Source organism: Larus michahellis, chromosome 1 (assembly GCF_964199755.1).
Source record: "Larus michahellis chromosome 1, bLarMic1.1, whole genome shotgun sequence".
Classification (NCBI taxonomy): Eukaryota; Metazoa; Chordata; class Aves; order Charadriiformes; family Laridae; genus Larus; species Larus michahellis.
In genome coordinates this window covers 96626448-96650523 of record NC_133896.1, presented here as the reverse complement: position 1 = coordinate 96650523, position 24076 = coordinate 96626448, and the positions used below count along the sequence as shown (strand labels likewise).

At 44.2% G+C, this 24076-nt stretch overlaps 1 protein-coding gene across 1 annotated transcript in view; it reads left to right on the top strand.

Annotated features, from left to right (window-relative positions):
• Positions 1-5151: 5151 nt before the first annotated feature.
• The window catches only part of GAP43 (growth associated protein 43), a 59193-nt gene continuing 40268 nt past the window's right edge, over positions 5152-24076 (top strand). Inside the window, exon 1 of the mRNA XM_074594356.1 lies at positions 5152-5508. Within this exon, the coding sequence (XP_074450457.1) occupies positions 5479-5508 (30 nt within the window). The 5' untranslated portion in view covers positions 5152-5478. The remainder of the gene's footprint in view (positions 5509-24076) is intronic.

Sequence of the window (24076 nt, the reverse complement as noted above, 5' to 3'; positions counted from 1 at the left end):
TTGGCCCATGCTGAGCTCCTGCTTACCACTGATTCTCGTTCAAAGCTTGCTTTGCTGAGCCTGTGCTACAGCAGAAGGAACTGCTGCGTATACCCAACAGCACATATTGAAGGGTCCCTGCAGAAGCAAGAAGGGGCTTCCTGGGTCATCCTGTCTCATATTTGGTTTGCTTTGTAAAGTATCACATTCCTCCATGGCAGACTATAACTACACTGAGAATAATAGCAGATAGGCTGACTGCTTTCTGTGATGACATTTTTCTTTTTGACAGACAAACAGATGAGATTTCATTTTATTGAAGAGTTACAGTCTTCAGCACTAAGCTGTGCTGGGATTTAACTGTTGTATTTGCATTTTTGATGATTCTGAAGCTCAATAATAATTAACATTGACCTGGAGGTTGTACAGACCATTCTTTATGCATGTTAAAAATCTTTCTACCCTTGCTTCCACCCTGATATTCCAGTCTGTGTACTCCACACAATTTACAGAAAACACATTTTTTCTAACATTGATGAAAATTATTCAGGGAAATTATTGAGGCCATTTCTTATTACGTTTCCTGTTGTAAAGTAAGGTGTCTTTAGTGCTGTGACATCAGCTGTGCTGGCATGGGAAGAAAAATGGAAATCACGGGGAATAAATGCCGAGCACCTGTGCATATCTCTTTGACTAGCACGATGGCAACAGGTGATAATGTCACGTGTGTTCAGTGTCATGGAGGATGAGCAACCAAACAGTCATTAAAGGCACTGAATGAATTAGAGCATTCCTGGACTGGCATTTTCTGAAGCCTTCTCTGCAAGATTAAGTGGCATTGTGGCTTTTGAAAATCATGGGTTTAAAGCCACTTATTTCAGCCTGTGGCATACAGACAGTCTTAGGTCAAAATAAACTAGGCTTTCCTTTTCTATTATTAATAATTCAGGATTAACTGAAATCCAAGGTAAATTGACATAAGTGATCCTTATGCTGAAAAATGGGCAGTCCTCCAAGGAGATTCATAACTATGTCTAACTCATTTGGAAAAGGAGTTTGGTCGTAGTGTTGCACTGCACTATTTTGTGTCATTAAGCCATAGATGACTGAAAGCGAGGCCAAATGAGACCAGAGTTGCAAAACTACTGAGGAAACTAAAAATGCAAGTGAGCCAACAGTGGGATTTTCAGGAATGCCTGTTCAAATGAGGATCCTAAAAAATCTTTATAAAATTGGCTTTTTTCCCTTCAGCATGAAAGTTGGCTAACAAAAGGCGAGGCTACCACTATATGTGGAACATATGAATAAAGAGAAAACCCAGTCTATCTCCCAATGAAAGCAAGTCGCTCACTTCAGTGCTGTTTTTACTGAAGCTTTAAATATCCCTAGTAACGGGACTTGCACGGTACCTCTCTCAAAGAGACGCCTCTTCAGTTTAGCATGCTTACCACTGGGACAACTCTTATAGGCAAACCATCTTCCTTCTTCTTGGTTTTATTTAACTTCGTCCAGCCAGGGAATCAGCCTGATTACAGTCCCAGAAGAAGGTTGAAACTAGGTGTTTCTTCAAATCAAAACTGAATCTAAGCTGTTACTATTGAACTTAAATTAACAGTTGGACTGAAGATGCTTTTTCTTGAACCAGTACGGACCTCGAGCTGCTGGGGTAACTTGAGGCACTGCTAAACCTTGCAGCAGAACTGAACGTGGAAAAAGTGCCGGGTTTTGTCTCAGTCCAACCACCCTATGTTGTAGCAACCACGGATACGTCTCGTTACTTTAAATGATCCGGACCCTTTTAAATAGAAGACAGGGCTTTGAATTAAAGCAGTCATCTTAATGATTACTTTACACGAATTTTACCCTCCCTCACAGTGAAGGAACATGCAGTATACGCCAAACAGCAGGTTAATATATCACTCCAAATGATTCCTTTCCCTTCTGGGGGCTTATGGTTTTTGAAAAATATCACACTTCACCTCCTTGCTGTCATTTAGTCAAGTCTCACAGATGAAGCTTTTAAAATCTATGGTCATTGTTCACCCCCTCCTGCCAGCCCCCAGCCCCCCATTCATGTTACTCTTTGGAACTCCTCTTCCTTTTATTTGTGTAGATTCAAAAGCCAAGGTCACAGGGGCCTTTCAGGGCATGTCTACACTGTGCAATGCAGCGTTATCCAGAAACTCTGAAGGAGTGCTGAATAAGCCAGTGTTGGCAGTGCAGCGGAGAAACAAAAGTGTCATTTCGATGAAAGCATGCCATCTTCACTTGGTGACTTCAAGAAATGGAGATTCGCCTCCTCTCCTTCCCTTGAGTTTCACTTCTCATGTTCATTAATACCCCGGCTGAAATTTGTGCCATTAATTCCCTCTCATTCTCTTCAGCCTTTTCATTGCTGTGGACTTGTCCTTTTTTCCTTCTCTGTTACCAGATAATTTACCTCAACAGGTTGAAGTGATGACATAGGCAAAATGTCAGGGCAAGGGATGCTGAGATATGCTTTTCAGAACCATATAATTGGCAAAAGAATGTAAAGTCCAACTTTTAAATGTACTTAAAGGGTCCTGATTTGAAAGAAAGGGGTATTAGGAACTGATATGCCCTGAAAATTTGGGTCTCAGCTTATGGGTCTTCTACATAAGATTAATTCAGAGGAAACTCAGATGTGACCTGCAGTGGACTGGCCACTCACCACTAACTCTACATGCATTCTCTACTCCTATGAAGGGGTTTTTTTCTATGTCAAAAGTCATTTGCAATAAGCTAGAGTGTAGAGTGCCCATGGGGCTGGGCACGAAGAGATGTGGCTCTGCCTTTGGTGAGCAACTGCCTCGGGTGTACGTAGAAAGGTAGCTTGACCCTACCTGGCTGCCCAATGCAGCCCTTCTGCTGCCAGCCTGCTCCCCCTCCGGGTTGGTGTCTGGGAAAGGTGGGGGCTGAGAAGGCTTTCCTCGGCAGGGCTTCCTACAGCAAGGAGGTTCCCTAAAAAGGCCTTGTCAGTGGGAAGAAAAGAAGCTTCTAAAACACTTCTGAAGCGTGATTCGTCTGACCTAGTTTAGGCTCCTGCTTTAGGATGATCTGAATCACACCCTTGAAGTTCCCATTTCTCTTCATTGTCACCAAGGGGAGTCCAGGGTGACACTCTCAGATGGGGACATGCATGGTTGGCTGGAGGAGTCCCATCTTCCAATGGCACTGGGAGCAGTCGTGTGGGTTAGCAAGTGCCCACAAGCTCATGACACGCTACCTTCATTGCGGAGATGAGCCCCCAGCAACTCCGAGGGCTGGAGCAGAGGCTCCTAAGTCCCATAGATGTATTCCAAAATGCCATTGCACTGCTTCTCAGGGCCTTGGCATGGTGTTGCCAGCAGTGGTCTATGTCACAGACACCCCTTCCTTGAACTTCATGCCCGTTGCTTTCTGCTGCTCTGCTTCTTACCTGTCGTCTTTTATGATTGCATAGTTTGCCTTCTTTTTCTCTGCGTGCATTTTCTGAAGCTGAATCAGATTTTCGTTATTTAATCCTTTGGTCTACTTCTGTGTCAGCTGGTGTTTGCAACTCTTCCCAGTTTAGTACCTTCTCTGAATTTCATTATCATATCATTATTTCCCTTTTCTAGACTGTAAAACCAGGACTAACACTGATACCTGCTTGACCCTAAAAGGCACCTCCTTTAAATTACACACAGATGCAGATATCTAGCTAGATTCTCTTTGAAATGCTGTTTACTTTCCTTAAAAAAATATGGGGTACTGGGAACTGCAATGATGTCATAGCAACTGAATATGATTATGTAGGAGTCTGCGCTGAGGGGTATTCCAGAAACTGTGTCTATATATGTATGCATTTATTTGTATAAGCGCACATGCGTGTGTGAATATTTGTGTTAATAATGTATTTAGATATATTTAGAGAGCAAAGGCCTTAATAATAACGTAATACTTTTTTTTTTCTCTTTTGTGGGCAATTTTACATTAAAAATAAATTAGAAGTAACTCCGTGGTGTGGCAGAGAAGTTGATGTAGTGACATTAGTGCTAAAAAAAAAGAACAGCATCTGACTGTGCCTCCCAGACACAGTAAATAAAATAAGCTAAATTTGAATTTTGGTAGATGAAATCCTAAAAATCCAGCAGTCTTTTTATATTTTTAACGTGCTCAACATTGTCATAGTTGGGTTTAACCGTCGTCTGGAATATTTTTTCACAATGACAGATATAACTACCCTGCTCATATATGTGCTGAGAAAACAGGGTGTTATAACTTTCAAGACGTGTGCTTGGGGGTGTGTGTGCGCATTAATGTTCGCTCAGGCTCACGCTTCGCCATGATCTTCTGTGCATGCAAACCCATACATTTTTGTTCCCACACGTGCGGGGGGAGGGTGGGGGGGGGGTGGCGGTGTGTGTGAACATGCACATCTTCCCCGTAATAGCGTACAGCGATTTGCAGGCAGAGATCAATAGGCATAGAAATGACTTAGGTGCTGAAATTAATTGAGATCTATACAGAAGGCAAAGGGATGATTTCTGTAGGTTTTGGAGCTATTCTAAAAAAAATATCTGTTGCAGGAGTATCGCTTTCTGTGCCTATGAAAGGTCTATAGGATGGATCGAGGGAAGAAGGGAGAAAGTTGTCCCATTCAGTGCTGCAGGACATCACTCTGCAGGGTTTATGCCAGCACATGTGAAGAAGGCAGCACGTACATATATGTTTGCGAGTGTGCTGCTGAGGGGGAGGGGGATTTTTAACAGCCATTTTAACATATTTTCCGATTGCCATTTAGCTCGCAGCTCCCACCTACGGTACGTCACCTGTGCATGGCATATACCGCCTGCCACGGCAATGCCCCCCGCTCCCTCTTCTCCCCTCCGTGCCCACCCCACCCCACGCTGTCTTCACGCGTTAAATCCCACTGCGGGCCGTGGCCGGGTGCCGGGGGCTTCGGCTGCTGGGGTGAGAGTGGGACTGGGGGCTCCCCATCGCCCGGTGTCTCCCAGACACACCCCACCCCACCCCTCCCACCCGCTCCGCAGTCTGCAGTGTCCCCTCTCCCCTGTCGCCTCTGTACAGTGGGAAAGGCGTTGGGTAATTGGGTCCAGATTGGAGATTTTAATTATTCATGAGGCTGGCAAGGCACTGGGGGGGGGGGGTGTTTGCTGGGGTGGGGGTGGGGTGGGGAGGTGACGAGTCAGGGAGAGCTGGTGAACAATTCTGGGAAGGGTAGGGAGGGAGGCAGGGAGAGGCAGCAGCGTGTGCATGTGTGATGAGCAATAGCTGTGGACCTTACAGTCGCTGCTAACTGCCCTGGTGTGTGTGTGTGTGTGCGTGCGCGTGTGTATGTGTGTGTGAGAGAGCGAGAGAGGGGGAGAGAGAGAGAGAGAGAGGGAGGGAGGGAGGGAGGGAGCGGAGAGGGTGGGGGGGAGAGATAAGAGAGAGAAGAGGAAAAGGAGAGAGGAGAAGGAAGGAAGAAGAAGGAAGGAAGGGGACAATACGATCATGCTGTGCTGTATGAGAAGAACAAAACAGGTAGAGATGAAGATTTTTATGTTTCTTTCTGTTAAGAAATCTCCCAGGCTGCTGTGTGTCCGTGGGGTGCGTGTCTGCCAGAGTGTGTGAGGGGCTGGGGTAGGGGGGAGAAAATTTCAGCTGCTTTCAGCAGACGTCTCTTTTGCAGTTCTTTAGCATCTTGCGACTGAAGGCTCCTTTCACACCCTGCAACATGACTGTTTTGCCTTTCCGGGGCTGGTGATGTGGGGAAGGGGGGGTGGCCTACGTCCACATTTGGGGAGCTATCAGAATGTCCCCTCTATTCTTCTTATTATTTTTTAATAGTGGGTAGACGTATTGCCTGGGCTATTCTGTCTGTGGTTCTGAGGGTGTGGATGGGGGGGGTGCGGCTGGCAGGAAACGTGGATGAGAGCTGGCTCTACCTTGGAGATAAAGGAAGCAATTCTTCATCTTATGGCAAAAAAAGAAAGGATGCCCAGTGAGCCTTGATCCCTGGTCAGAATGCTTTCTATTGCTCCTGGCTCTGATGAATGGGAGATGCTTTATGTGCATGTGCTGTGAGGTGGCTCGGAGGACAGGTGCATTCATTTTTTTGTGTTACAACGATTTGAGCAAGAATTAAACTGAAGCTTTTTTTCAACCTGTGCTGTAGTGAAAAATGCAATTAATTAATAACAAAAGCATTAGCCGGGGGAGGGGGAGAGTCACCCTTTTTGCAATACCCTTCATAGTACAACCAGTTAGACAACTGTGCACCAGCTGGTAAGGAGACAGAGGACCACGCCTCTGTTAGCTCCGAACTCGGGTGGGATAAGAGAAGCTCCCAGTGTGAACCTGTTGGAAACCAGTTCATTCTCCTTACTGGTACCACCTGGCTTTTTCTGTCAGGGAATCGGGATAATAAGAAGGTTTGGGTGGTGGCTAGCTTTCAGTGCCAATTTTTTTATGTACAAAATGATAATGAAATTGAGAAAAAAAGCTACTTTGGTCACTCCCTCCTCACCCTCCCCCCTTTTATTTCTTGTGAAAGCCCAAACCTGCTCCTGATTAAGAGAGCCTATTTTGGCTGAACCTCTTGGACTTCCTCGAGAGGATGCTGGATTTATGAAGCTAGAACTTTGAGGCAGGAACTGGCCCCAGATATCTTTGTAAGGCATTTTGGAAACTTCCCCAAATTATGGATTTGTAGGTAGCGACAAAGAGCTTTGGTCCTTGTTCTGAGTGCAAAACTCAACTCAGATACAGCACCATGCCGGTTACTTTCTTTATATGTGCGTACATTTATATATCTCTTACAATATAGCACTGCAGTATTCTGGAGCAATAGCCTAACACACTGATATGAGTAACTCCAGTTATTGTAAAACAGCACAGTGTTGACAGAAAATCCAGGTTAAGGTGTGTTTCTGAATGGAGATGTGTGTTACCAAACGAAGGAGCAATTTTGTAGAATAACGGGGAGGGGCAGGTGAATGGGATAGAACGAGACCCTGCGTCATTCTGTGTTTTTCCCCATGCAGGTTTTTCAAATGCTTTGCAATTAACGATACGTTCACTAAAACCTGGAGGGAGGTGGTGATGGCTGGGGTCGGTGGGGGGAGGAACACGTTGCAGCCAGCCAGCCGAGCACGTTCAGCTGGCAAATATGGGATGAAAAGAGAAGAGGAGGAGAAGGCAGGCAGACAGGGAGGCAGCGTGACAGAGAGGTGGGCGGAGGTGCACAGCAAATTTTAAAATAAAGTCGGTAGCTCTGGGATTCTTTGGAGTCAGAAGAGAGCTGTTGGGGGAGGGGGATAATTTTGCCCATACCATCACAGGTTGGGCATTAAAGCTCCTGAATAATATTCTGATGTATCTGTTCTTTACGTCTCTATGGGTTTGCTCCTGTCGTTTTGTATTCTGACATATTTAGAGATGCATGGTGTGCAGGTATCTTGATCGCACATAGTCCTCTCTTCCCACTCCGTGCATTAATCCACCGCATGGTACACACCCCTTTGCGCGTGCATGTGCGGCACACATCTCCACTCTCCGGCTGCTCGCATCTGTACTACACATATATGCACAAGCCCACATGCACTCGTTTGCACATGCCTTCTGATCCTTATACAGCCATACAACCTGAGTGTGCCTGCCCGTGCATATTCAGTGGCTGTTCCTGGGCTCAGAGCCCAACTGCTGCTCTTATACCTGAATACACACCGCAATTGACAAACTGGCCATATAGCAGTTCGCTCAGCAAAGCTGGTGATACACCAGAGGAGGCTTTAATTTGGAAAAGAAAGACCTTGGTTTTCAGCTTGTGTTCTTCCTCTATCCCCACCCAGACCTTTCACAGAGAGAAAAAGATGGAATGGGTTCTTCAGCGCAGGCAGGAATTTCCTTCCCAAAATAAAGACAGTTCTCCTCAAATTATTTTTCAGGGGAAGCCCCTAGTGTCCCGCCTTTCTGACAGCTAAAGAGCGAAATGTTGAATTTACGGTCTTGGGCGTGGAAGAAATCTCTTCACATTTGTGTCTAGGTGTGCCTGTATGTGTCTGTCTTCCCACCCCTCAAAGACAAATACGTTCACACACTCATACCTTGCAGATTATTCTTTCTTGTGGGTGCGATGCCGATGTGAAGTATCTGACTGACTGTGCCCGCCCATGAGAGATGTGGGTAGCTTGGTGTTGTCATTTCTGCCTACAGTTGATTGCAGCTCTGAATCTGTGCCCACAAAATATTCAGCTAAAAGGTGGCATAACCGAAAGGCTGGGTCAAGCAATGTCTGAAAAATTGAGCTTAACCTTTACTGCCAGCAAGAGATGCAGTCAGTAATACGCAGAGCCGGCTAGTTCGATAGGTGCCTAGAAATGCAAGTGTTGCATGCACCGCATACTAGAACAGATGGACGTTATGGGGGTATGTGCTCAGTATTGGATTGCATGAGTGATTAAACAATAACCCGCGAGCAGGTTTCCCACTTGTGGGTGAGATGAGTCTCATTCATCACCAGCCGTATCCGATGGCTTCCCTCCCGTTCTGTCCTCTCCTTCTCCTCGCCCCAGTGCTGGAGAGCCAGCGGCTGCAAAGGTTCAAACCTGCCACACCCATCAAATCAAAGGAGGGAGGGGGGAAGAGGCACTCTGCATTTCTTTCCCCTTCCACACGAGCGGCATGAATAAACAGGGCTGTACCTCTAAAGATGCAGTTTAATGCAATTGGAGAAGGAGAAAGCATTGGGGAACTGTTCTGGCAATTACAGCCAGCCGGTGAGGTGTCTTGTCGTTCCAGGAACTGCAGAGGTGTGCAGGAAGGAGGAAATGGAGAAAAAGAGAGAGGGAGATGCACGCAGAGTTAAGGCTTTCTTGCCTCGGGATATTAAAATGTCTCAGACCTCGTTTAGAATAACTTAATTATGCCACGCAATCCAGATGCTTTAAAACTTGCAAGGCATGGTCTTACCTTTGAACACCAAGGTGGAGAGAGGAAAAGGGGTATTTTAAAGGAAAGTTGTACACCCACGCCCCTCCTCCCTCCGCTTGCCAGTGCGGTGTAAATCATCACAGGCCATTGATTTCAGGGCAGAGGCACTTCATCTGCACCCGGGGAGAGTCTAGCCACTGCCTCTGCCTTTCTGAGAGACACCAAGCGGTTTCTGTGCTTCTTCCAGTAAACGATTGCTGCATGGAAGTTTAATTACCGCAGGTCCTTACTATTTCTCTTCCCGGGGCGATACCCGTGGGATTTCTCCCAAGAAGGGTGTCTCCAGAGAAGCAGCCTTCCCATCACCCTGTCCTCCTCCACTCCCTTTGATGACTATTAGAGACATTGATTTCTCCTAGATCGCATAATGTAACTGTTCTTAATGGCACAGACAAGCCCCCTCCTAAGGAACTAATTGCAGGCAGAGTTTCCAGGGGAAGAAGGACAGCAGTAATACTTAGTGGGAAAGAAACCAGTCTTTTGATCCAAATTGCCTATTGCCACTTGCTCCTGAATGAGAGTCCCAGTAAAAAAACCAGTCAGGTGGTACCCACTGGTGTGTAGAGGCATCCCTGCTGAGAGGGCTGCGTTCAATCTTGTATCTGCTTGTGCCAGGCTGGGTACACGTGTGCAGCCCAAGGAACCGACATGTATTGTCTGAGAGCTCGTCCTGGCCCAATGCTAAGGGTGTCTGAATGATCCCAGTGCTGCTCCTGCCTCAGGATAAGAAAATGGGCTGTATGTAGCTCCAGACTCTGCTCATGCCATGCGGACAGGGTGGGCATTGCTTGGGAATAGGGGATGAGAGGAACCCCTCCTCCAGTCATGTGGCTTTGACTGACTAGAAGGAGAAAGTGCAAAGAGGTTTCACCTCAAGTACGCTCTCATTTCAGGCTAGCTGTCATGGATTCTGTGATGCCAACCCAGGATCTAGTAGTCACCCTGCACGGACACTATTTTTGCCTCTCCCCATTTCCCAGAGAGCAGGAATTCCCCACTGCTGACTGCTGCCAAGTTGCAAGACCTTCTTGTGCTAGTGGGAAGGTGAACTGGTCCCTTTGCCCATTGCACGATGAAAGCAGGCTGATAGTCTCGCATGACGTAAATCAAGGACGTGTATACCTGCTTGGATTTGCTGGCCTCGTGCTGTGAGGCATGTGCTCCCCTCCATGGCTCTTGTCAGCTCCACGTGCAGAGCACATGGGGCCTAAGTGGGCTCTGCCTAGTCTGTACTGAGCAGGCATGTGTATGCGGAGGGGTTGGTGTATTAACAGGTAAAACAGCAGGCATAGCCTGAAGATTGCCTCTGCTTTTGGCTGAGATTGTATGAACCAAAAGCACCAATGGCATATAAGCTGAGACCTCTGCATGCTCCCAGCAGGCTGGTGGTGCGTTACTGACTACCGTTTGCTCAGTCTGTGAGTTGCTGGCCCATGCATCCTTCCCTCTGTATAACTCTCCTGTTGTCCCCTCCTCCTGCACATAAATTTCTTGCACCTCTTCTGTTGCTTAGGGCTTCCTCCCTATGCAGGGAGGGCTTTAGTTGGATTTGAGAATGAATGATAGCTCTGATGATAGTTCCAGGCTAAAGACACCTGAGGATGGGAAAACTTTTGATAGCAGCTTTCTGTGTTGATGCCCTTTGTAAGTCACTGTGTGATTCCCCTGTTTGCTGTGAGTCTGACAAGTCTCAGGAATAGATTTGGCAGCAGTCCATACTTGGCTGCATCTGAGTTTTGAAGGCCCAATGTCCAGCAGTAAGGCAACGACCATAGCCCAGCAGCTCTACACAGGGGAATGCCAGGCTGGTAAGAGGAGACTGGTCATCCAGAAAGGCTCAGTGGAAAGTGCATATGCCTTGCTGGTGGAAATACCAGAACACCTTGCTATGGGAATAGCAGAGCAGGTATACGGGTGAAACACGTTTCAACATCTGAAGTCCAAAGTCGAAGCCTGGAATCCATCCACATTCATTTCATCTATAATTCCAAGATCCTCCAGAGCATGCCGGCAGGTGACATGTAACCTCAGAGCTCTGATGGCCTCATGTGGAGAAGGTGTTTATGTTTCCTTAGGGCTCTCTCTGTCACCTGCTGTGTGTGTGTGTAGAACTCCATGGCTTTTCATGGTTGCAAGCACCACAGGCCAGTAGTTAGTATATAGGAATTGGTTTCAGGAGAGCTGGTTTCTCTTCTGAGCAGTGCTATTAACCTGCTTTCTGACTTGATCTAAGCACAGTATTTCTGCCTGTCATGTGTCCCTCTCTGCAAGATGCTTCTTTAATTTGGAAACTAAATAACTAGTGTGTGGAAAAAAGGATTCAGATGCCCTCAGGTGAGAGGTGCTTTAGACAGGCAAAACATTGCTTTATCCATCCTCAGTCACTCCTGCAGCGTCAGGATGTTTATTAGCCACTTGAGTTCCTTTAACAAAAACCACTGATTTTCTTCCCAGACCCAGGCCTTATTACTGTGTGACATAGTCTGAGAGTAGGGCTACAACTTAGTTTTCTCCCTGCTATTCACCAGTGTGCTAGCTCCTCCACTACCTTCATAATCATCCAGCCTATAGCAACCTACAATATGTGTATGGGGTGGAGGAATAGTGTAATGAAAATAGTGATTTGTTTTTAATATAATAAAAGGAATTTGTGCTTTTGGAGTTACACTGATCCTGCTGTCTCTGCCTGTTATTCATTTTGTCTCCTCTCCCCATCTGTTCGGCTCCTCACCTTACTCATGCTCCTTTGACCGCCTCCCTCCCTCCATGCAGTCCTCCTGCTGCTGCTTCTCTCCTCCAGCTGGGTACCAGCCCTCCATTAGGCTGTGCTTCTTAAGGACTCCTGCTGGCACCATCAGCCACTACCACTAGGGCGTTACTCCCTTCACCCTTCCTGGCACTGGTATGAGAAGGGAAGCTTGGTAGGAGGGAAAACTACGTAGGTTCTTCCTTTGTGCTTCCAGTTGCTTTTGCAGCTTCCTCCACTTGGGCAGCTGTTGCAGCTACTGCAAATGAACACCTATAGACAGAGACAGCAAAGTGGTGCATCCTCACCTGTCACATTGCTGTTAGCATAGGTAAAAAGTTGCCCAGCCCCAGCAGGCAGCTGGGAAGGGGTATGGCTGCCATAGGAGCAATGCATACAGTACAAACTAGTATCACCATTGCAGCTTTCTTGAAGGTTCATACTTCTTCTGGGCTTGTCCCTTGGCTACTAATGCCACGGTTGGGTGGCAGGCTGTGCTCCAGCTGTCTTGCTGGCCCAAGAGAGGATGTCTTGAGCCTGCATTCCTCCCACCAGGGTTGGTTGGATTTGGTGCCTTGAAAGGCAAGCCAGGATGTACTTATATACTTTTAAATTATAACCAATAAACGTCAGTCCCATTCATTACTCATCTTACTTCTGAAGTTTCTTGAATTAATTCCAGCCATAATCACAGTAATATTTCTATTTATAGAAAGCTGGGACATCTCACAGTATTTAAACATTTTCTATGTAGGAGACACCTTTCTGTAAAGGCTGGTAATGAGTAAAGCTAATAGGCTCTAAAAGCATCCTACTCACTTGGTTTGAATGCCCCTAAAATTTAGGGGTGCAGAGGAGTGTGTTTGGGTCTGAACCTAGCTCTGAAGATAGCTTTATTCCATTCATAATTGCCTAGGAGTGAAACTGTGCTCTCACAAACTTCAGGTTTTTTATGCATTGGGATGATTTCTAATAATTAGTGATATCCAGAATAATTTACAGTTTTAATTACTCTTCTAATTGTTAAGAGTATTATCAATTGGTATCCCGTTCATCAGACTGTTGAATGGAGTTGAATATCCATTTATTTTATTACTAGTATTCAATCGCCTTTTAAATCTGCAGTGTTAAGTACTCAAGAGTGGGCAGGTTGGGGCAGCGTGGTATCATGCTTTGCTCTTTTGCACAAGGTGCCACTCATTTATATTAGTTCAAGTTGAAACCAGCAGGATGTAAACCACAATGGTTTTGAACTGAACATTGTTCTCCTTGTACCATTCCTTCTTCTGTCTGCCCACAGCTTTAGGAGTAAGGTCTTCAGTAGAGTATTTATAGATATTTTAACAAAAATCATCTAGATTTGGAAGGCCAGAGATAAAGAAACAAGTATCACATGCTGATTTGCTGACAGTAAAATTTGCAGCCATTTAGTTTCATGTAAGACCGAAGTCCACTGCTGGAAATCACCTGTTGAGAAAATGCGAGGAGGGCATCGCTGGCTTGACTGTGTCTGAGAAGTGTAGTGCAGCTGGGAGGAGGTACTGGAACAACAGGGAACTGGAACGATGGGGAACTGAGGAAAGGGGGCTTTTAGAAGCTGGACCAAAAGCTTATCCTCAGTAGGGACGCTTCACTGTAGATTGCAGAGCTGCACTGAAATGGTGCTTGTGTTCCTCAGAACTGGGGGCACCTTTCATAGGGTCAAGATTTTAATTCTTAGCTTGTTATGTTGGAGTAGTCAGGCTGGCAGCTTGCAAAGACCTGGATTGCACAGGCTGAGTTGGAATCTGTCATAATAGAGACTTTGCCTGATCAAAGATGAAAAACAGTGGTTTTGACCCTTCCTGCTGTTTGCATTTCCAGTGGAAGACCCAGAAGAACTTCAAGCCCTACATAGAGTTTTGAGGACAGACACCCACAACAGAAAATTTATGTGTAATGTTGACTGTTAAAGTTTCAGTCAAAAGCATGATAAGGATGCAACCAGTCCCACCTAAAGCACAGACTTTCTTGCAAACAAGAAAGTATCCTAAATCCCTTGTATCCTAAATTCCAGTCAGAATACCAGCTATCAGAGATTAAATCCGAAGGAAAGGACAAATGGAGCAAGGAAAAAAGATTTTCCCCCAAAGTAACTGAAGAGCTGAAGCCAACTGAAACATCCATGAAGTAAGCAGAAGTAGGATAACTTCCAGATGATAGTTAGCAAAGTTAATATATGAATCAATACCTGAAGCTCTTTCTTATATGGTAAAACTAGATATGCAGCAAAAAGAACCCTCCATTATGATGCCAGCGTGCAAGACTCTGTGGAAGACAGAAGAGTTGACACTTTAGTGAAAAATGAGCCCTAATGGCTTATGGGAACTTTCAGCAAATCTTCCTTTAAAGTTCAGTTAATTCTTCCTTATGTTCTTTGTTTTCTTTCTTTGAGTCATATGATTCCACAGTTCAGGAAGAGATACCATAAGACAGTGCCTTATCTTGTAGAATTTCATTACTTTTTAATTAGGGTGTGGTTGACAAGAAGAGTGTGAAATGTGTCACCACGGGACTTTACCATTGTTCTGAACTGAAAAATAAGAGATTGTTGTAAATTGAACTACCTTCATAGAGGTGTCTGTTACAGGCTGTAGAACTTCAGAGCTTCCTTCCTTTCTAACTGTGGAGGTGCCTAAAATCCTAAGGTAATTGCACTTACACTTGTCAAGTCCCCTAAACATTTATAGGCTGTTTGCTGGTATGCCTAGATGATCCTTAGTTTTAGAAGAAATAATCAGCTCAGTACCTACTTAAGAGCTAAGCTACCATGGGATCTACAAGTCAAGTATTCTTACAGTTGCTTTCCTCTGCATAGCCAAAATGGGTAGGTTTGTCAGAGCACAAGGGTCAAGTGTCCGCACAGAATGCATCCAAGAGGAAGGGAATGTACTACCTTCCTTTTATCCAGAAACGTTTGATTAAAGTATTTACCCAGAGATGTGGTGAATATACCACCTCTGCCTGAGTAGATCTGTACCCCCACCTCCCAGGAGAATGTGCTATTAGGCCATAGAATATACTGGGACCAGTAGAAGCTGATCTATTTTGCACAGACAAATAAAATATTAATTGGGCCAGAGCAAGAGAGTGAAAGAGTATTATCCTGACTCTCTACCTTAGTGTTTATGATACTTGTGGAGGGGAGGGAAGAGCCAAAGCATTTTATGCCAATTTTCCATGTTGATGGCTAAAACAATTAATAGGAGCCATAAAGGCGGAAGATCAGGATCTAGGAAAAGGGCAGAACAAGTCAGGATGTACTGATGTAAGATGGTTGTCTCAAATCATCCTAGCTTACTTACAAAGCTGATGGAAGCAATCTCTGAGCCATAGTTTTGAATGCTTTGAAGACTTGTGAGGACTGGATGAGGTGTCAGAAGGCTGAAAAAGAACGAGGAGAAGATAAGAAATTACAGACTACTCAGTTTAACTTCATTCCTGGAAAAAAAAATGGTGGAAATAATCAAATAAAGGAGATTATTAGGAGCCAGCACAGATCTGTCAAGAATAGATCGTGTCAAACTAATTTAGCTTTCTTCTATAACAAGCCTTGTGGATACAGGGGAAGTAGTTGTCATACCTTGTCATTTGTAAGGATTTTGACATTATCTCACAGGCTTTTATCATAAGTGAAGCAAAGAAACATGGTCCAAAGGAAAATATTACAGCAGCAATTCCCACTGATTTCCTGTCTAAACAGAAGGCTCTATCAAGCAGGTTGCCACAAGCTTGAGCTGTGGCCAGTTAGTGCTTCATGTTTTCATTAAATACATTGTACTTAATATTTTAATTTCAACCTGGATGACTGTCTAGAGGAAGTGTTTTTTAAAATCTGCAGATGGCATGAACCAGGAATAGGCTGGTGGAAATTTCTGGAATTCAAGACAAGCATCAGAGTGAATGTAAAGTGCTCTCCATGGGAATAATTAATAAATTGCAGCCAGCTGTCCATGGGAGCCAACAGGCCAGCAAGCTATCCTTCAGAGGGGGAGACAGGGTCTCTAGAGGACCACAGGTTCAATGTTAGTCTAGAACGTCATTCTATTGTCAAAAAGGAAAACATCATCTTACTAGGGGTGCAAATGGGAGTATAGGCTGTAAGACACATCTAATAAGCCTTCAGATCTGATGAGCACATCTAAGTCTCAGCTGAGACGTCATGCCTTAGTCTTGTAACGCACCCTGGGAAAATGTGGTGCAGTGAGAGGGAGTGCAGGCTGCAATAGTGAGAATTGCTGGAGGTCAAGGGAAATAAAATCTGTGAGGAAAGACTGAAATAATTAGGGTTGTTCAACCTAAAAGGAATAAGGCTGAGAATGGGTCAGGGTGCTAGTCCGGCTAGTGCAAGAAAATGGTAATAATCTGTTCTTGCTGTCCAGGGTGGATAAAACAAGAAGTAATGGTCTTTAATGGGCCGTCAGAGTGATCCAGACTAGACTTTAGGAAGAGTCCATGGGCTGGAGTAGATTGTCTGAGGAAACTATGGCAGCGTCAATCATTGGAAGGCTGTACGAGGTACTTCTGGACCAGAGGACTGACAAATGGTCTCTTGTGCTCTCTCAACACTATTTTGTACAGTTAGTATCAAATATTCACTGAAGCAGGAACTGGACCCAATCTGTCCTCTTGCAGAAGAGTACTTAACCAGTAGGCTACAGAGCTGTATTTACTTCTGTGCTCTCTCTGTCTTTGGCCTCAAGCTTATTTAATTGTTCCATGAAAAAAGCCTAAAAACTAAGCAGGAAAAGCTAGGAGCGACTTACTCTAAACAGTCTTCTGTAGGAGGAAGGTAAGACCTGAGATCTTTTCAGGCAGAGCAGAGAGTTGAATCAACATGTCCCATAATTTAGGGAAGATACTCTCTCCACGTATTTGCTAGATAAATACCTATCTACTGTATGTTGTCAGAGAGGAACTATAGTTGTGGTCTCTTTCTGGGCAGGGGTTCAGGGCTTGGAATCCAAACCAGAAGATGCCTCCCTGATAACCAGAGCAAGATGCCTAAACTCAGACAGTTTAGATGTCGCTCTGTCTTCAGCATTTGCTATAGGCAGATTCAAAAAGCATTTATTTGGTGTATTGTGATACTGAGGTGCCTTGTTCTCCCCGTATTGTCTAGTGAACTTAAGACTGTGGTTTCTGCAAGGCATCTCCTCTTCTAAGTTGGAGATTTAGCCCCAACATGCATCTTCTGAACACAGCCATCTGCTGGAACTCCACACTGAGGTTCCCTTTTCATCATCCTCAGGAGAGAATTGTTACAAGGGACTTATCAGTTGGTGGCATCTCCTACCTGCCTGACATGAATTGTCACAAAGCATTTATATGGCAGTCACTCAGAAATTCCCAACTGGAGTGCTGTACCCCTACTAGCACTCACCTTCAGTGCTTAATCCCCTCTGCTCCCATTATGATGTGTCCCCGCAGTTGCTGGGAATACTGAATAAAACATGCTGAGACATAATATTCACAATCACTGGATATATTCTCATGCAGCAGAAGGGCTACTGCTGCATGAGAATATAGAACAACTAAAGCTGACCTGTGGTATTCTTCCATTATCACGTGCTGAGTCCATACAACCCTCAGGAAGACATCCTTTCTTCGATTATTCCAAAGCCTTTACACCACACAAGAAGGGAACAAGGCACCCTGCCTATAGCCAGGATTACCCAACTTTTGGGGGATGAGATCAATTGTAATAGTCAAAGGCAATCTTTTCAACGACATGAAATTTTGCTGAGCTTTCCCTGTTTGGGTAAGAATTTTCTTGGTAGGGGTCTTTTCCAAATAGATGTTGTGGTTTTTTAATTTGTTATTTGGCTCTATCTGTTGAGATTAGAGGAATAAAGCTTTGGAATTGTTTGCAACCATTTAATACGCAACAGTTGTGCCTTTATAATATAAGGAAAGAGAATGCCATTATGATTTCAAATGATGAAATTGCCTATTGTCTTCCTTTTTAGCTTGCATGTTAAAAATGAGAGACGAAACGCTTCTGTTAAGGATACATTGAGTTTTCAACGTCAAACACTAAGAATACAGAGAAGTAATTAAAAGGGTTGCCTATTCATCTTTAATTTGTCTTCTCTCACGTATATGCAAAATGATGTCCTTAATTATAAGATCAAAAACTGGTTGGTGGGTTTGTTTTTTTTTTCAATAGGATCCCTGTCTCGTTCAGTGCACAGAATGGAATATACTTAGGGACTGAATGAGTTTTGCCATAAACTAAGGTGTTTTCTAAAGGTCTCCTGTTTCATTTACTGCCAGTGATAAAGGTTATGTATTGAATTGGGCAGGGGCTGTTCAAAAACAGAAGAATAGTCTCATGTTTTGGCAATTGAATACTGCCCTGAAGAATTAGGCTTTTTACTGCCTTTTGCGACGAGTTCCTATGTGGTATGAAAAAGCCATATAAATGAGGTTTTCCATAGGTGGCCGCTAATTGGTGTGTTCTCATTTTCTGGGTTCTCAGTCTGAGACACCTGGGGTCTGACTTGCAGAAGTGCAGAGCTGGTATTGTATGGAGTTCTGCCCTAAACACACACAGAGCTGGGGAAATGCTAATCCAAGGCATCACAAATTAGGGACCAAAAATTAGTGGGTGCTCTGGCCATTTTGACCTTAGCCTCTTTGTGTCTGATTTCACTGTAAAATAGAGATAACAACCCTGCCTGTCTCCCTGGGAGAACATCCATTAAGGCTTATGAAGCACTGGGATATTACAGCAAAATAGCACCACAGAAGACCATGAAGAAATTGGAATTCTGCATTCAGGGATGGGTTTGAATGATGTGTGGCAAATAAGGCATTTTGGCATGCCTGAAATTAGGATAACGGGAAAATACTGAATCAATACCCACTCAGTGAGCTCTGTCTATCCTTTGTAGTAGCTGGGATGGGGGAAACTTGCAAGGGAAAAAAAAAGATAGGATAAAGACTATTATAAGGCATATGCACAAGAGAGTCAAAGTGAGGTTTCAGAGGTAGTCTCCATTTTACATTTTCTGCTTCAGCCTTTACTGTGTGCCCAGAAAGATGCTTGTAAGACAGGCTTATTATGTAATATATGAGTCATACTACTTTGTACTTGTGCCTGTGAATGATGGGCTGCAAAATAACTGGGCAAAAATGGGCCAAATATGTTATCACTGAAACTAGTACTACACTTTTCACTGGTGTTGGAAGATGTCAGCTTAGATCCTTAAGAAATCAAGCCTGGAACACTCTTGTTATTACTCCCTTTGTATGTGAGGAAACTGAGGCACAGAAGAAAGTGAAATTATCTGCTGAACTCATTCTGCCTGTTTATATACAACCAACACCTTTTAAACTAGTATTCACACACCTTGCTGGAATTAATCTAGAAATGACAGAAAAAGTATGGGTTTATTCCTCTCTCCTTCTCCTCACCTGGAAGAAGTAGTTTGAGTAATGCAAATTGTTTGTTTTGTTTATTTGACAGTCGCTTTATAATTGTGTCTGTGGGAGTGGGGCTTGTATCTGCCTACAGGATCCATGGGAGGATCTCCTGAGGAAGGGCTGAGCTGGAGAGTTGAGGAAGCAAGCAGGTCTGTGGTATGACAGGTCCTTGGTGCTGTTCTCATGAAGTTCAGGCTCTTGGTTGCTGCCCTGGAGGATCTCCAGGTGAGGTGGTTGTGCTTGCACCAGGAGAGGCAGTCTGCCTGGACATAAGCTCCAGACCAGGATGCGCTTAAGAAAGAGCCTTCAAACTGGGCTTAACAGGGAGCCCAAAAAGAGGCAAGAACACAGTGATACACGGTCATAAACTTTTATTAATGAGAGCCTGCCTGGGCTTTCTCCCTAGTCTGAATATGCTGTTGTTATTGTGGAGACTATGAATGTCTGTATTGACTTCCTCAAATCTCTGATGCATAACATGGGACACAATTTTCCGGTCAGGCACAGGTGGGAATTTTTCCCACCATTGCTACATATGCTGGCTGCTGATGAACTGATATGTTGCTTACTAGGCCTCTGTGTCCATGAATTATCTTCAGAAGAAAGTTTACTTCTCTTAGCGGGGCGCAAAGCAGCCTAACATGCTCAAGGGAGAGTTTTTCTTGGCAGAAACTGAAATGGAAATACAAAAATCCCAGTACAGAAATTCAGAAGTCTTGGGAAAAAAGCAATTCATTGGCACTCTGTAAACATGGAAGACGAGCTGTGCCTAGGTCTGTTGTCCTCAGATGTGCCAGCATGGCATGATACTGTAAACCCACTAGATCTAATCACTGGTTATGGCTTGAAGCCTATGCCTATTTTGAGGACCTTCTGCTGAGATTGCCCTTCATGGCAGCTTAAGAGACCCTCCCCCTGCTCCTCTGGAGTTAAATCTCTGGCTGTCAATACTGATGCAGAGTTTATGGTGGAGTGATCCAGAGAGATACTTCATGGAGGCAGTCTAGGTGGCCAAAAGAGAAGGTCCTGTTGGCAAGTCTGGAGGAAGGATGCTGTGCCTCTGCCAGTTAAGAATGGAAGTGGAGAGGCTGTCAGTGTAGGGAAGAAAGAGACCTTGTTGCAAAGTGAATGTGTGGTTGTCTCTCTGGGTGAAACCTGATGCATGTTTGCAAAGAAGGTAGTGGAAATGTAGGTCTTGTGTTAGCATTTGTGAGGTGGTGGGGATTTTGTAATCCATACTGCTCCCAAATCAGATGGGGTTTCAGCCTACCCCTGGGGCAACCCCTGCTTCTGGCTTTGCCACAGAAGAAGCATACACTGCCACAGCGCAGAAATTAAGGGAGAGGCAGAAAAGGCACTGGACTACGTCAGGAGATAATTTTGTTGGAAGCATCTACAATTGGGTGGCTCCACTGGCTTCTTCTCCCCATAGAAGAAGCACTAACGACAGCAGATAATTTGGCAACTTGTAAGCACCCACTGCAGAACTGAAGGGGCCTTACCAAGCTAAGGTCAGTCTTCCTGTCTAGCCAAGTGCAGTGAGTGGCCCCACTGGCAGGGCTTGCTTTCTTCTCTTTCTCTGCTGTGGTTCTGACCTGTCCCTGCAGAGAGCAAAATGTGCTCCTCGTTGCTCTGCCTCCTTATATCCAGTCCCATTCAGTTCCATCTTTCACGTATGATGCATTGCATCTCAGCTTCACACAGTATGGTATCACTGATGCTGATATCCCCAACCTGTAATTCTTCAGCTTCTCTCTTGGGTACTCATCTCTAACCTTTTCCTGCTGTCAGGTGCAGCACACAACAGAGTATGCTGAGTACCTCTGAGGGGTACCATATAGAGCCATTCTGCTGTTTGGAAATTTGTTTGTGAAAACTCCGAGCAGCACAGAAATGCCTGGAGAAGCTAATCAGAATTGGAGATGGGCACAGTTTATGAAAAACAGAAGTTTCAAGGATTGTGGTGTAAACAGGAGGTCAGTTTGCTGCCAGTGGCAGTAAAATAGCGCTCAGTTATAGAGAGCACAGGAAAATGCTGAACAGGATTTCTGTCATTCCTTTGCTCTGCTTTTATCAACACCCTGTGCTTCTGCCCTGCAGCACCAGTGCTATTCCAGCTCTGATGTTGCAGGGTAGCCATTGAGTTGCTGAAAACTAGGCAAGGATGTAACTGATCCTTTGAACAAAGTAATTCTCAGTAGCTTTTTGTACATATTAAATGATTAAATCTTTAGGGGGCTTTTCCCTGATGCAGTAATTGTGCACTCATTAAATTGCCAGATAAGACTTACTTTCTATTAATTTATTTTTTGCTAAGAAAAATGTTTCATTTTCCACTGATAATCCTGCCTCACCTAATTCAAGGATGGCCAACTTGTGGCTTTTAAGCCACAGGCAGTTACTGAGTGATTGAAGTATGACTCCCACAGTGGAGATATGTCATATTACTGACAGCACACTGCTGATGTTAGGGCTATTTTTTATTAGTATCTTCATGTGGTCAGAAGTTCTCAGGGGCTTCTGAGGCCAACAGCTCTGGGACTCAGCACCCAGCCTCACCCCATCCCACACTGGGTGTTGGGTCCCCGGGGAGCCATTGCTGTTTTCTGCCTGGGAGCTACTTGTTGAAAACTCCCTCACTTCTCCAAAGGTACTGGGTAGGGGTTTGACGCCTCTTGGACACTGGAAGGCGTGGTTTTTTTAAGAGGCGCATGAGGCCAAGAGGTTTGAGCTCCCATGATTTAGTCACTTGCATTTTAGAAAGTGAAATCTGGGTAAAAGTTGAATTGTCCTGCATTATTAGGAGTGGAAATAGATTTAGGCTTCAGCTGCAACATGAGCTAGTGTATGTGTGAAAGAAGACCACAGAGCAACTATGTTAGAAGAGAGTTATTAAGGCTGCTAAGCCAAGTATTAAAAAATTAGCCAATATTGGAAGTGCAGTTGCCTGTACAAAGATCAGCATGGTCTTCTCTTGTGAATGTATTTCAGTACACTTCTAATAAAAGCAACACATCTTATTTTTCTTTCCAGGGATTCATACGGCATTCAGGTCACAGAATGGACAGTGCTCACTTAATGAGCAGTCATTCAATATTTTGTTCTCTCATAATAAGTCAGCGTGTGACCCCACAGCTTTGCTCAATAAATACTATTCAAACTCTGCTCTGAAATCAGAAATATTAATTTTCTCCTGGGCTGTCTTGTGATTCTGAGCACATCCCTAACAATACTTAGTAAATCTTTGCAACACCCATGTGAGATAACTGAGTATTTTTACTGCATTTTTGCAGATGGACAATTGAGGTACAAAGAGAGAGTTTGGTCAGCAGGACTCCCCAATTTTATGTGCTGAATTTGAGAAATAGAAGACCTGACTTTTATTAGTAGTTTTTATTTTGAATTGCACATATCTGAAAACATCTCCGATTACTGTCAGCTGCAGCTCTGAGTGCTTAGCACTGCTCCAAGTCAGACTCAAGGTGTCTGAAGCCAGATACTCAGAGATGTAGAAAGTGCCACTAGGAATCACCCTGTGAAAAGTATGAGCCAGGATAACAGAGGAATTCAGCAGCAGAGGTAGGGCAGTGCTGTGGGACAGCTTTCTGTCAGCTGCCCTGACCCTGAGATCCTCTGTTCTCCTTTGCCAAGCCTCTGCTTCCTGTATTTTAACTTTCCAGCTTTCAACTAAAAAAAAAAAAAAAAAGACCAAGATTTTAGTGTAATCCCTTTATACCCCGAGTTTCCTAAGCTTGAAATATCCAGATTTCCTACTAACGCTTTAAGTCTTTAAGCTCCTTTGTCTTACTTTGCAATCTTTCAGCAGATATTTACAAGCCTAGCTCCAAATGGTGGCAGGGTGGTATCAGGTAATTTACAGAACTGTCCTAACAAATAAGATTTATATAGGCAGGAGCCTAGCAGGATTTTCCAAGAGCCTTGGTGCCTAATTCACACTGGTTTCGATAGGATTAAGGCAAGTAGGCATTTGTCAAGATCCCACCATTTGTTCCGTAAAACCTGGCCCTTTAATTCTTCTTTCAATCAAGTTTATGCTGACCCACTAGAACTAAAGCATAGGAATGTATACTAAAATGTTATTAATTCATGAATGTTTGTAAAGTGCTGTGAGAGTACAATCTGGAAAGCAGGCATCTTGGGGGGACGTGTTATATTTTCTTCAGGGTTCAAAATAATTGCTTCTGCAACCAAAGCAAAATACAGCTGGAAACTTTTTCCCTCTGCTTTGCACTAAGATCAAAATGTTAGTTACCTGAAAGCCCAAATAAGTGCTCGAATTCTACACCGAGTACTCTCAGATATTAGTAAAGGTTAGGCAGGTCCCAAACCCTTGAGTTAGTGACTGGTTTGAAAGAGTACAGAAAGTATTTGTGCATTCATAACTCATTTTTTCTGGAAGGGATCGAATGACTCGTCTTGAATTTATTCTGTTTGAAAATATTCTGTATCTAGGCTTCATTTCTGATTTCATTTCAGCAGGATTTAGTGAATTGATTATGCAAACTGACTTCAGGCAGTGGATTTCTTGCAAATTACTCACTTACTCCACTATATTTATATATACGTGTGTGTGTGTATGTTTGTGACATGCAGTTTGTGAGAGTTATACAATAAGATTTTCTCTTTCTGACTGGGAAGGAGGAAAAAGAAAGAGTTACCAAAAAAAAAAAAAAAAAGGAAAAAGCCACACTCCTGGGCTAAAATTTTAGATAGTAGTCATCTAAATCATTCACTATAATGGAATTTGCATGATTTGTATCGATTTGCATGAATGAGGGACCAGTTCATCTGAAAAGTAGAGTACAACTAGTGACATAACCTGGCCACGTAGTGCAGACATTCGCCTACCATAATCTTTGCTTCATTTGAGCAGACCTGCAATTT